Genomic DNA, 14,713 nt, shown 5'->3' with positions numbered 1-14,713 from the left:
GAAAGCAGCGGCCCCGCCGGGCGGAGGCGCCCTGCCCGAGGGAGCCCCGTCTCAGGGGCTGCGCCTGGGCCCGTCCTCTCCGCTTGAAGCCCCTAAATCCTTGCGAAACCAAGGGCCAGGGCACTCAAGCTTTCCCGTTGCTTTCACATACCCAGGCCCACGCCAATTCACCTGCACGCAGAGTAGCCCGTCCTGCAAGGCTGATCTCTGCACGGTAGCAACACAGCCAGCACCCTGCATTTGATTTTAGGCTCAGCTTGACAAGAGAGGCGCTTACTTCTGTGAAATCTGGAGCATAAGACGAGAGGAGGTAATCCAGATGGCCGCAGGCCAAGTGGTCTTTTTGGGACTGGTGTCCCCACTGCCAGTCAGGACAGCCCTGCTTACAGCGTTGCCCGCCCCCTCCCTCCCCGCCCTCCCATGTCATTAGCAGGGGCAAAGGATGTCTCTTGTGGAAATACACAAATTTGGGAGACATTTCCTCATTCTGATGGACGTATTCCAAAGCACCATGTCCCCACATGGTGCTCTCATCCACCACCTGAACTGTCATATTCATGCTATATTGTGCTAGACAGGGAAGCCAGTCTAGCGTAACATGGCTTATAAATAGCTTCGGATTCTGCAGGGTGGAAGTGTTAAATGCAGAGATGTCACAGCCCCAAGAGAGAAAAGAAGGGACAATGAAGTGGAACATGACAGTACTGTAGTTTCCTTCAAAAGCCTGTGCATCTGATGAGTTGCTTGGGAGCCAAATTTCCCAGCCCTTTATGAGCTGCCGTAGTGAGGGCATGGGGGTGCTGCAGACAGAGCTGTGTGATCTCTGAATAGATCCTCATAGGACTGATGAGTCACAGATTCTCACAGAATCACAGATTTTATGATCTTATGTGAAATGTTGCTTCAGGATCTCTGCTCCTGACCTTCACCCCTGCTGCGCACTCCTAGCTTGGAAGAAGTGACAACCCACTCATTTTAAATCAGCCTGCTGACAAAATAAACTAGTGCACTTGCATGATTCTCATAGCATCAAAAAAAAAAAAGACAAAAAAAAAGACTGGACAATGACAAGTGATTGGTTTGTTTCACATGCTTAACTGTGCACTTCAAACACTGATACCTACTCTTTGTAAGCCTTTCACATGGATACTTACTTTACAGGGGATTACTTTACCCCTGTACAATGGGAGGCTTCCCTATCTTCCCCTCAAAATCTGATGAATGTTGTTTTCAAGATATCGGGGTTGAGAATAGCAGTTAGGCAATTTCTAGCTCTCATGTGATGGCACCACCATTCTTCAGTTATCACAGTACTGTACCTTTCACGTATACAGCACCGGTACCATGATAACCGAAAAAGGACAGTTCATAGTCTTATTATTTGATGCCATTGTCAGATAAACAACCCTCCCTCTATTTGATTAAAAGAAAACTGCTCAGTCTCTAGGCAAAACTGTGATCTAGTCAATCACTTGTCAGTCTGATAAGTAAATGAAATTTTTGATACTGCATGCCCTTCCTCTAACCTGTGTGTTGCAACTAGCAATGTAAGAAATTTAGTCTTTTTCTATCCTCTAACCATGATCAGCCGCAGACAAAGCTTCAATAGGAATTGAGACTGAAGGACTAGATATAAGACCGCTGCCTGATAGGGCTAAAGCTTTGGAGTTGTACATAGCTCCATGAATTGAACTCTTAAGCTGTTTCCTACGGACAATCACAGCTTTAGCGTTTGGCTATCTGTTTGAAACATGCCATTTAATGCCCCAGCTACACAGAGATCACTAGGAAAACAGGGTAATGTATGCTAGGCAACAAAAAGCAAACTGATGTACGCATACAATCCAAGAGCAAGAACTAACAATAAACCCCATCTCTGCAATTCTCAGAACCAGGAATAATATAGAACAGTAAGGGAATCATCTTCTAACATGTAGAAATAAACACTAGGTAATTTACACCACCTGTCTCATTTGAAGACGGGTACAAGTTGTTCTATTCATAGTCACAGGCAAAGTCTTCCATATACAAAAAATAACTACAATAAAACTAGGGAATTAAACAAGACTGAGTATTTAAACTGAACAAAACAACTTACGTGTATGGAGACAGAGGTCCTAACAGGACTTTGGAAACATCCCGTTGTCCAAGGGTCATGAGGAGCAGAGCAAGGCTCTGATTTGTTGAATCTACACAGCCTCCCTGCAAACCAAAATGTTTTAATAATTAATCTCTCTACAAACCAGAAATTGGGATGGGAGGAGAGTAATGAAGGAGAAAGATACACTTAAAAGGCTGAATTATCGCTCCCAATTTTCAAGGACCGAAAAGATAAAAATCTAGATTTTGTAACAATGACAAATTAATTTCACATGGCAGGCTGGGAAAGGAACAGAACTAAAACAAAACCCAGCAACAAGGTCACATTAAAGATCCCTCCCATCTGTCCCAACCTGTTCTCTTCTAACATCACAGAATGTAAGCACTGAAGAATTTCTTTGCAGTAAACTGAAAACAGGTATTAATTATAGTTCATGTGCATTTGAAGGTATCATAAAGTGCTGCAATTCATGGTAACTATAAAGTTACATTCAGACAAACAGTTCAGTGTTAGCATGTGCAAAACAGCAAGTTAAAAGTTGTTTCACACACATCCACCTAAGCCCTTGCTGCTAACTTTTGTGGTTTTACATTTGTAAACATTTTTTCCCCGATATTTAAAACGGGAAGCTTTTTTTTTAATTGCTATGTGGAAGAGTCATGCATAAAATTATGTAGAATTACACATAGTCTTGTACATATTTGACTGTACTAAGTCATACATGCATGGCTGTTTTGTATGTGGAAGGTGTTCACTATGATGCATACCTAAATTAGAATTGGAAGGCTTTCTTTGTGTACAAAGCTTGAATGTAAATTAAAAGCAATACTTTCAGTCAAGACTGCTGTAGAGAGAATTTACCAACTATTACTATGCAAACACATTGAAAATAGAAAAAATATCTGGCATAACATTATTTCGGACGGTCCTCATATTCATCCTGATCCACAGCCGCACAAAATCTGTGAACAGTTTCCTGCTGGATCAGGCCTAATCCTAAGCCCTCTGAATAGGCTGTCTGGAGAGAGCAAAACTAAAAATTCATTCTTTTAAAACCAAATTCTCTAATGAGGTAAACTGACAGTTACGTTTGTGGGCAAGGAATAGCCTGTGATCATTTTAAGAGATAACACCATCCAAAACGACAAGGGAGGGGCAAAATAAATTTTGGACTACACAGATTAAGAAAACACAATGATGTGACAACCTCAGCACATTTACTCAGTGAGAGGACAGAAAGGAGGACCTTTCCAAGGAGGGTGTTGTGGATTAACCTGGCAGGCAGCCAAACACCACACAGCCATTCACTCACTCCCACCCTCCCCCAGTGGGATGAGGGAGAGAATCGGGAAAAACAAAGTAAAAATTTGTAGATTGAGATAGACAGTTTAATAGGACAGAAAAGGAAGGGGAAAAAAGAAAAAAAAAAAAAAATAGTGGTAGTAGTAGTAGTAGTGATAGAATAGACAAAATAAGTTATGCACAATGCAATTGCTCACCACTGCCGACTGATGCCCCGAGCAGCGATTGCTGCTTCCTGGCCAACTCCCCCCAGCTTATATACTGAGCATGACATCATATGGTATGGAATACCCCTTTGGCCAGTATGGGTCAGCTGTCCTGGCTGTGCTCCCTCCCAGCTTCTTGTGCACCTGGCAGAGCTTGGGAAGCTGAAAAATCCTTGACTATGTAAGCACTACTTGGCAACAACTAAAACATCAGTGTGTTATCAACATTATTCTCATACTAAATCCAAAACACAGCACTATACCAGCTACTAGGAAGAAAATTAACTCTATCCCAATCGAAACCAGGGAAGAGGGTTACTGAACGTTTAATTTCAAGATGGCCTTGCTTCAGAGTGACAAGTCTCAGCTCCACTCTTCTGAAAAAAGCCTCTGCACTTCATGCAACAAATGATACACCACAATGAAGGAAACATCTTCATTACGTTCACAACCATGACCTTCTAGCAACATGCTCTTACAGCAGCCGTTGCCTTTTTAACTGTGTGAACCTGCCATACTGAAGTGAAATTCATGCACTCAACCTAATGCCCTCTACGCGACTAATAAAAATTGTGCTTTATCTTGAGCAGACAGGGTACCTGCCAAATTTACTGGTGTGATCTAGAGCCACAGCTCTCACCAGCTGCATTTGTCAATCTGAAACATGTACAAGAAGCAGATGAGAGTTTGGTAAGGAGTATTGCTGACACAGGACTTTCTGTATTCGTAGTTTGGTTCATAATTCAAAATGCTCTTTATCACTTGGATGAAAACTTTACATTTTCTGAGCTTGTTTTTGTTTTTCTAAAGCTGAAAACATTATAAAACATCTATTTTTATGACCAAATTTATACAAAAGCTTCAATCAGCATAGAGACGACATCCTAAACAATATAGAAAAACATGATGCATCCATCACGTCCTAGCTGCTTACATAAGCTCTCTTGCTGCATTGAGTCAGTCGTCCCCACTAGTGCATTAGCAATGCGCTGTTATGCCCATTCCCACATAGGCAGTTGCCAGACAGGGAAATTAAGTGATTTGCTTGTAATCTAATGATGACAGAACAGTAACTTGTGCCAAATGCAGGACATGCCGTTCCCAAGGAGGCCAACTTACTTTCAACCCACCTGCCACTTACTCAAGAGTCCAAAACCAAAAACAACCCTCCCAAGAGAAACAGGACGGGCAAAGCCAGAGCCAAAGTACTGACATTTGTTCCAAAATAGCTGGCACTCGTTACCAACCTAGGATGCAGCTTCTAGTCCATATTAATTCTGTTTATGGCAGTTTCTCCATTATTGTTTCCATTGACAACAGAGCTAGACCCAGCTGGATGTGACAATCAGAGACATAGATCACTTAAAATCCTGTCCATTTTGAAATGTTATACAAATACTACAGTTAACATGCCCATCCAAATATCACAACTCTGGGTATTGGACAACAGTGTTTAAAAGAGGGTTCTTCTTCTGAGCTTGACCCCAGCTTCGATTTAGTCTTGGTTATATTTTGGCATACACAGAGTTTCCTCCTTTACCTGTGCAGTATATACTTGCACGCTCAATAATTTGTTATGTGAGGTGTAGAGGGGTTTTTTTGTTTGTTTGTTTTTCCTTCCAGAAGAATGGAGCAGAGCCTTGTCACACTGAAGTAAGGCCATCTCAAAAATTAAGCCTTCAGTGAAATGCTTCACCCATTTTAGCTCTAGTTAAATAAAACAAACAGCCTTACCCCTCCAAGCCCCCCTAACAACTTGACCTTTCTTCATTAAAGAACTCAGCCTTAAACAGGTATTGCATCCTCCCCTATTTTTCATGATCACAAGGAACATAAACATTCAATCCTTTCCCAGTTCTTCCAGGCTTTTCTATTCTGCCAATCACTTGCTATATAAAGCTCCCGTAACCAACGCCTTTCAAAGACAAGAGGAAAATCCTTATCGGCCTTCTACAATTAAGCTTAGGTAAGAACTGCATATGCATTTGTAAACACAATGCTAGCCAGTCACTCCATGCCCCCTCTTCCAGGGACACTGTAATTAGCACTGTGCCACTTATTATTAGTCAATTAACTCTGACATATTTTCATCAACAAATGTACATACAAAAGCTCCACTGATTCCAATAATCATCCGACCTCTTTCATTTCTTTTTGATGGCTTAATAAAAGGGACCATTTAGCACTTAACATAGCAAGACTCAAATCCTTAGATTTCCTAGGTGGTAAAGTTCACATAATAGCAAGCATTAAGCAAGCACTTTAAGAGATGTCCTTGAACCCCTCTGAACAGTAACGAACTCCAGCAGATTTATGGGTGACACCGACAGCTAAAACTCTTCTACAGTGAATTATCTCCAATGCTCCCAGGATGCCCTTTTCTGGTCAACCCTCCCCGGCTCCTGCAGCACAGTACCTACAGGCAAAGACACAGACGGAGAAACAATCTCATAAAGAGAGGATCTAAACACAGGGAGAGAAGTTCTCCCTTGAGCCTGGTATTCAGTGAGTAGCTGGTGTAAAGAGAGCAGGACTTAAAGAGTCCTGCAAAAGCAACCTATTCTTGCTCAGTGAACAGCCTTCCCAAATTTTTACTGTTTCACTAGACACCTTATCTAGGCAAAGAAACTTAAAAAAAAGTAGTATCTTCAAACTAAACAAACATTGCACACTTTGCAACATGTTTTTATATCATCTCTGGGGTTAACACTAGGTCAAACCGACTTAATCTCCCCTCCCCCCCGCCAAAAAAAAAAAAAAAAAAAAAATCAGTGAGAAAGCCCATCTTTCCAAATTCCTGGCTAGCGCTGTGTGAGCATGTGTGTCATACATAAATTCATGTATACATTCTGAAAACTACAGAACAAAACCCACTATATTGCCTATGACAGAGGGAACAGGGAATTCATGAACATTGAATAAGGACTGAGCACTCCAGTGGATAAGCAGCACAATAGCCAAAAATGTTAACAAACAAGAACTCCTCCACCGTGAACTGCTGCAGTGGAGGACCACAAGCAGTCCATACACTGCTCAGCACTTTCAGTCACCGTTGGACTGAAGCGGCCCACACATAGAAGAGCGTTCCAGGAGCACCAGTGGTACCATAGCAGGCCACAGCTAACAACATCACGCTCACTCAGAATCTGATCTTCAAAGACATTGAAACCTCATCAAAGGTTTATCATTCAAAGACTTCCCTGATCCTGTTTCCTTCTCAAACGCTTTTTTTTCCTGTTGTCCCAAGAGCCTCACTATCCTGGAGCTTTGCAGAATTTGACTCATCCCATTCAAATGGCTGCAGCACACTAAAGCAGAAAATGACCTGGTTCAGGCCCTTCCAGCCCTCTTAATTTCAGAAGTTCTCTGACATCTGACTCTGAAGAAAGTATAATATCTGGACAAATCCCCTCACTAGTTTCAATTTGTCAAGTGCTGGATGGTGTTCAAAGGAAAAAAATACCTATTGTTGCTGATAACAGTATGTGGAAATTGGATTTTTAATACCTCCAATCATCTGACTACCTGAAGATGTTTTCCAAGGGGTTTACACAAATGTACCAAATTTTAGGTGTTTCTTGGTTTTGTTTGTTTGAGGGTTTTTTGGTGGGTGGGGTGGGGTGGGGGGTGAAGGGGAAGCTGAAAGATTTTACAATTCACCCGTCAAATAAAATAGCTACCTGTTACTACATAATTGTAGAAACAGACAGATGTTTCAGTCACTAGTTGTGACTGCACTCTCCATGCACGCTGGACTTGCAAATGCAAGGGGTCTGGACTGTACCCAGGAAGAATATTTGTTTGTGGCACTTCTATGAGATAAGAACCCTGGGCTAGAAAGGGAAAGTCCTCTAGCAACATGGTGCATATACTGAATAAACAAAGACAAAACATTAATGGAAGACTGGAACACACGGGTGAGTTGGTAATTCAGACAGATGAAGGGTTTGCAGCAGGGAAAGGAAAAGGTAACATGGGCACAGATGAACAATCTGCTACAGGCATGGATGTGATTTATGAGGTTAAGGAGTATTTTTATAATTGACTACATTACCTAATACAGAATCTCATTAATGGCATTTTTAATACTTTGCAAAGTCCTATCAGGTTATTCCAGTTCAAAGCAGTTACTTTTTTTAAAACAGTGAGTACAATTTGTAGATGACTGCCTCCTAAAGGCCAGATGTGTTTTGTCAATACTAACAGCTACTTATTTTAATATTTGTGGAGATACACAACCAAAGCGGGTAGGTTCTTTATTAAATCAGAAACTCACTATGATGCTAATTGCCAAATCATTTGTAAGACTGAAAGCTGGTCATCCACTAGAATTCTCACCACAAATGAAAAACGTTTTAATACAAAAAAAATTTACGCTGCAGAAGACTGTGATGCACTTAAGATTCCTATGCAAACGCTGTCCTAGTTCCTTTCCAACAAACCATTCAGCCAATTCCTCACACAACCAACAGATCTCAGCACATTTGCCTTTGCCATCATCACCATAAAGCAGCCACCATCGAGGCTAGCTGCTTTTTTTTTTGCCTTCTTCCTCACATGTTCTCCCACTCACAATGCCCCATTCCAACCACTAGTTTAAGAGCATCGGCTCTATTACCCCTCCAACTTAGTATTAAAAAAAGTAACAGCCCATATGAAGCCAACTGAATTCCGTTGCAGACAGAAAGCAACAAAAGAAAAATTTGCCACTACTATGATTCATAGCAACATCTCCTGGACACGGGAAATAACATGGCCTAGCAAGTCATTACACTGTTAATGGAACCATTCAAAACCACTCTTCACCTGGATGAAGAAGACACTGGCTGCACCAGATCATTTCTCTGTTTGGATCTGAGCCTGTCTGAGGGTGCCTCCAAACCACCTCTTCCTTTACCAATATGTCATTACCTTCTTCCCCTACAGCTATACACACAAAACGTATTGGCCACTTACCCTGTAGACCTCCTCAAGCAACAGCTTAGCACAATTCTGGCCAAGTTCCTCGGGAAGCACAGCTGCTCCCTGCCCCTGAGGGTTTGAGGCTAGCTCAGCACTGAGAATAGTGCCGTTGATGGTTTCTGCAGTAAGGCACATGCCAAAACCTGGTGATCTGAAAGAAAGGGAAAAAGTACATTTGATTTAAGGACAAAAATCAAGTAATGAGCCAAGAACTACTGCCAGCCAACCGCCTCCTCAAGTCACAAACAGCTTCTCTCATAGGACAATACTGGGAATATGGACTTGCTGACAAATTTCCTGTTCTATACATTTGATTCACCTGGAAAATATATTAACAACAGTATTTAAAAGTTAAACCCACTACCACTTACCCCAAACCCACTGTGCTGGCTATTCCTGGCACAAACTTTTTAAAAAGGAGAAAAAGGAAAGAAAAAAATAACAAATAAAACATCCAACCTCAGAAATATCCTCCCCTATTAAAAAAATAGTGTCTTTCACATTTATTTAATTCATATTTGATGAACATTTCAAAAGTGTCTGGATTTTCTTTTCTGCGACATTCAAAACCAAAACCTAACTTTCTTTAGGGATTCAGCTCGTTCCCTGGAAGCTTCAATATTTAGCAAGATTGGACCATAGCCATGGCACCAAGCAGGGAAATAAAAAAAAAGTTTGATCCGTATTACTTGTATTTCCAATCGCTTCTTTTCACTTTCAGTTCAATATCATCCAAATCATTACAACCATGTAAGATTTCTGAACACATGATTTGAAGAAAGAAACCCCCCCACCATTTTCTCAGAGCTTAGGATCCTACAAAATGCTACTGTGAGAGCTAAGAAACATTTCTGCTACAAGGAAGTCACAGATGGCTGAGTACAGCTTGCTGAGAAATCAGAAAGTTGTAAGGAAGGAAGAAAAAAACACCTCACAATACCCTCTTATTTATAGGCTCTGGAAGAGCACCAATAGCTAGCCATTCAAAATAAGGTTAACTTAACTTCCCACAGTTCTGGACTCCTGCTGCCTCCACCACCCAAACTTTTTAATTAAAATAGTCCCACTGACCTGAAACTGTAAGGAAAGTCACCAACATCAACAAACCACAAGATCAAACCCCAAACACCAATACACACAAACTCTCCCAGTGCCAGAAAAACAACAGTTCCTCCAGAGGCATTTCCAGGGCGGGAACGAAAAGATACCAGTGGTTCCCACCCATATTTAACTGCCTGCACTTGCTGAGCAACAGAGAAGGTATGTTAAAGATGTTTCTCTTCTTCTTCCCTTCCTCTGAAAGAGAGACAGAGATCTAGAGAGCAACACAAGGACAGTGTCAAAGATGCTATTTTTTGGACAAGCATCCTTTAATAACTATACCCACTGGCAGATTTTCTTAGTGTTCAGTAGCATGTGGCAATCTGCCTAAAAAAAATTAAAATCACCCAGTGCCTCATGTATGCGCAGACAGTATTAGGAAGCATCTGCACAAACTTTTTGCTGCCAATGCTCAAAACAGAACTGGAAAGTTTCTGTTTAGAGAGACATTACAGGTGGCAGAAGATGCTCAAATAATGTATTCCCTGGAGCTTTTGGCACTGTGGAAGGGATACAGTTCAACGCTTTATATTCTGAAATCAGGACTTGGTTTGGGCTGGGAACAGATGGGCTGAACTAGTCCTTGCTGGTCTTACTCATCACCAGAGGCAGCACTGGAAACAACGAGGCATACTGCTTTCCTTCCTTGTCCTGCCAAGACACACACAAGCACTGGGAACCAGGTAATAAAAAAAAAAAACTTTGCCAAAGTGGCACAGCGTTAGTATTGGGTATACTGCAATCTTACTGGCACTGTACTTATGCTGAATGTGACAGCACAGCAGCATCAGAAAGCCACATGCACGAGCAAGGTGGAGAGGCATTCAGTTCCTCTTCCCATGCTATTATTTCTCCCTCTGCATGGGCTACCCATGCAAGTAGTAAATGTAATGCTGCTGCCCCAATTCATTTGACTTTTCATTTGACTTTTCCACTTTATAGACTGATAAAAATGAAAATAAGACCCCCAAATCTCACAGCTCCCAGAACAGTGATCAGAATTGCAAAAACTTTTAACAGTCTGGAGCCACAAGACTTATTAACCTGGGTTATTAAATATGATGAAGGATTAGAAAAGAGGAAAAATACTTAAAAGTAAGTAAACAATTTTTAGATTTGTAAACTTGCAAACCTAACAAGTTTTCTTCAAGGTAATATTTCAAAAAGCAGAAACAGTGAAAGAAAATGTGCATGCTTGGATCTGAGCATAAAGACAGAAGACAAACAAATTAAGTTATCCAGAACTCCTTCAACCTCAACAAAAAGTGACAAGAGGACAACAAAGCTAACAGATATCAGTAAAATCGTCTGAATCGCATCCATCACTTCTGTATTCTGCTGACAAACAAAATCTGTGGAAGTACAGTAAATTAAAATGTCTCAATTTTCCAGTCCTCACTATTTTCTCTTTCAGCTATTTATGTAATGGTAAAGCAGAAGACAACCCATACAGCTCGAACACTTTCTAAAACAATTTGGTCCCATCCTTAATACTACCATTTCCATCAGAAAGTGTACAGTCAAATTTGAATGTTAGTTTTCACAACATACCATGGCACCTCTGATCTTAATCTACTTCAAAGCAACAGGTTTAAAACTGAAGAGAGCTCAAGTTGCCTTTAGTGGCAGTAATGACGTATTACATTCCTTCTTTAAGAAAACACAAAACTTCTGTCCTTGTACCACAAGTAAAACAAACGTATCTAGTGAATCATTCCATTTTTTCTGTGAGGAATATTTATTTCACGTCAGCAAAATAGAAGATCATGGTCTAAAACTCAATAAAATTACACATCAGAATACCCTAGCAGATGAACAAATGCAGAATTACATTTCTGTTCCCTGAGAATACTGGATACTCACTTTCCAGAGCTGACCCCCTTCATATGATCTGTGTAAATATAAATGTCTGGGAGGAATTTATTCAGGATGCTCCTTGCAGATTCCACCATTCTGTTTGCCATCTGTGGTGACACTCTGACAGAGTATCTTCGTTTCCGAGCTAAGGAATTCATTGTGGTCACAAAAGAAATTTAAACCAGAGACTGACAAAAGTGGCCAGGAGGTCCCAATACATTATTTCGGAAAATGTGGTTTTGTCCTATACGTCCATTCATGAGCACTGGTCCATTTTCCTGTACTCAGAGAAGCACATGTGCATAAGTACTCTCTACAGTCTTTTCACTGATACACCTTGAAGTGAGGTACACAGAACACGTGCAGAAGAACAGCTTATTATGACTAGGTAAACACCTATTTTAAAAATGCCCTTCAATAATTTTAAATTGCTCTTCTGTCATACTGTGCTTTCTTATGATGGAGGAAGCCCTGCGTGCTCTGCTCCTCATATACTATTAAAAGATGGTGACAGGTGAAGTTTCTCTGAATTAGCAGCAAGAAATCCTGGCTTTCTATTTCTATCAGGGAGAAATTGGGTAGACGAAATTAAAGACAAATGTTTTAGCAAAAGAAAACATTAGTTTTAAAAGGCTAAAAAAAAAAAAAAAATCCGTGCTCTCTCCAACTATTTTGCAGTGCTGTAAGGCTATCAAGTTCACTGGTTCTCTAGTCACTCAGCATCTGAAGATAACGGTTCCAGGGAAGAAGATATGACCACGTTCCTGCTCACCCCAAACCACCTCCCCACCGTACACAAGAGATGAACTGCCTTTGTGCCCTTTCACTCAGGTGCTGCTTCAGTGATATTCCTGACAGGTCTTCAAATGTACAAAGCACATTGTGCTCCAAATTCCATCCCAACTATAATGCAGACTCACACTCTGCACGTTTAACTACCCATCTGCACCCACATACACATAGCAACGCATAGAAACACACTCTCAAACCTGCCAGCTGGCAGAAGGGAATTTCCTTTTCTACAAATTTCTATTGCATGCTCTTGTGGAGTACGTAAACCAAAAGCTTTAAGATCTTAAGGGCAAAACCAGTAAATAATAATCAGAACACTGATCGTTCTGCACAGTTGGTGCACTCAGTATTTTGAATGACTATAAAAGGTTGCTGCAGCACAAGCTCCCCAGCTGTGAGGAAGCAGAATTGCTCAGTTGAATCTTGAAGAAAGGCACATACAAAAGACCTAAGCAGTTATCCTTCCAGATGTTTTGTTTTCTACTGGCTTGAAGGACACTTAATGGCCAAACTAAAATGAGACTGCCTCTCACAGGGCTTACTAAAGGCAAACATTTATCCCCGAGAAAAAGCCCAAGAAAACCTAAAGGAAAGTGGAAGTTCAAAAACCTGTAGTTCACATACATCAACCAAAGCCAGTCAAAGTGGCCCAGAACGGCACGGAGTATTAATGACAATTTAGAAATATGGCACTAAAGCCATGATCATTGCTTCCTCCTTCACACAGAAACAGAGGATTGAACTACTTACTACAGAGGTGGACGGGGGCATAAGGAAATTACTTTCTTCATGGAAAGACCATGACAAGCACCCCCTCAGCACACTGAGCTGCCTCCTTTGTTATTCTACAGCACATGCACCCAGTAAATTGCTCTCACTTGGCAATGCTGCACTCATTCAAGTGCCACAGCTGGAGACAGAGGTCAAGGCATGCTGTTCCCACACACAACTATGATGATACGCCATACAGTAAAAGGAGGAACGGGCTGCAAGTCTGCAGCTCTGGCAGGAAACCTGCCACCATTCATGCTTTCTTTTTGAGTAATCAAAGCCACATCATGTTTGGGACTCTCATAATCAAAAATTAAACTACAAGTTGGCCAATGCTCAAGACAGAGCAGCAGCTCATGAAACACAACCTTTAGTATACCTTGCCTGTAAGGGATTTCTGCCTTCTTCCTACGGTAACAGCAGATTAATGACAGATACCATATAAAAACCACAAGAGAAAAACCAAGAAAAAAAAACCCCAATCAAAACAAACTGTTGCAGTTCTGTTTGCAAAAGTGAGTACTCCACAGCAGTATTTTGTGCCCTTATCTTTGTGCGGAAATAAAATCTCCTCCACTTCCATTTCCAGTGGTACTACTGAAGGTGAAGAGGTAACAAACTTCTTCTCATAATACAACAAAAAGCTCAGTTCAGATGTGTGCAGTGAGGTGTAAACTGAACTAAAATTTAAGCTCCCATCCAACATTCTGCTAGACTCATTAACAGTCAAGATGCCACCTATTCAATGCATAATAAAACTACATTTGTTACTACCGGATTTACACACAAGGTAACACTTTTAGCGCTCCTGCATTATGTGTGATGGAAGGTATTTTAACTTTTTCTTGCTATTGAAAAGATTTTAAATAGTGCTGTTCAGTTTTAAATTTATTTATTTGTCTACTGATGCTTTTTGAACAGCAATGTTCTGAACACAGCAGTTTTGAGACATGGTCCTGAAATCTAGTTGTGTGATCCCTCTGCGTAATGTCACCCTGTGTTATCTGGATACACGCTCAGCAATGTGGGTGCACTTCTGTGATTTCAAGCTGGGAGACTTATTTTTTTTAAGGCAAACTCGTTTAAAAGAAGGAAAAAAAAAAAAGGATACGCAGTTCCTCTGATGCGCTTGATTTTGCCAGGGTCTGTGAACTGAATAGGCTGCAAGACCTTTCTCACTGGGCAAGCAAACAGTATCTCTCCACCCCCTTTGGGAGGCATTCCTCTCCGGTTGATCTAGAAACAATAATGAAGGAAAAAAGCAGGTTAGTAAAGAGCACAAAGAATGTACTTACACACTCAAAAATGATAGCTTTTACTTCACATATAATAAAATGTTATTAGTAGGGGTATTTTGTGAACACAGACACGAAAAAGACATCCTAAAGGCAGAAATGGGTTTTGCACCAAACCTATAAACAAAAATTGATTTATTTTTTCTGCCTCTCTCTCAAGTACAGTAGGGCATGGCTTCTCAACACAAAAGAAAACCAACCGAACAAAAACCCAACACTTTTAGCAGGAAGGCAGCCTTGGCTTAAGACTGGTGTCTAATAGCAAATCTGTACCTCACTGCTGAAGAAAGTCTAGAAGTGTTTGATGCTTAGTATGTATATGGGGG

At 40.9% G+C, this 14,713-nt stretch overlaps 1 protein-coding gene across 1 annotated transcript in view; it reads right to left on the bottom strand.

Moving 5' to 3' along the window:
- Window positions 1–2,094: 2,094 nt before the first annotated feature.
- Window positions 2,095–14,713, bottom strand: part of RCL1 (RNA terminal phosphate cyclase-like 1) — a gene marked incomplete at its 5' end in the record, with an annotated part of 20,433 nt that continues 7,814 nt past the window's right edge. Inside the window, 4 exons of the mRNA XM_009583140.1 lie at window positions 2,095–2,202; window positions 8,566–8,722; window positions 11,536–11,661; window positions 14,204–14,328. Coding sequence (XP_009581435.1) covers window positions 2,095–2,202; window positions 8,566–8,722; window positions 11,536–11,661; window positions 14,204–14,328 — 516 coding nt within the window. The remainder of the gene's footprint in view (window positions 2,203–8,565; window positions 8,723–11,535; window positions 11,662–14,203; window positions 14,329–14,713) is intronic.

The sequence above is a fragment of the Fulmarus glacialis genome, unplaced genomic scaffold (assembly GCF_000690835.1).
Source record: "Fulmarus glacialis isolate BGI_N327 unplaced genomic scaffold, ASM69083v1 scaffold14090, whole genome shotgun sequence".
NCBI lineage: Eukaryota > Metazoa > Chordata > Aves > Procellariiformes > Procellariidae > Fulmarus > Fulmarus glacialis.
Note: the sequence above shows the minus strand (reverse complement) of the source record. Positions and strands in the feature narration are given on the sequence as shown.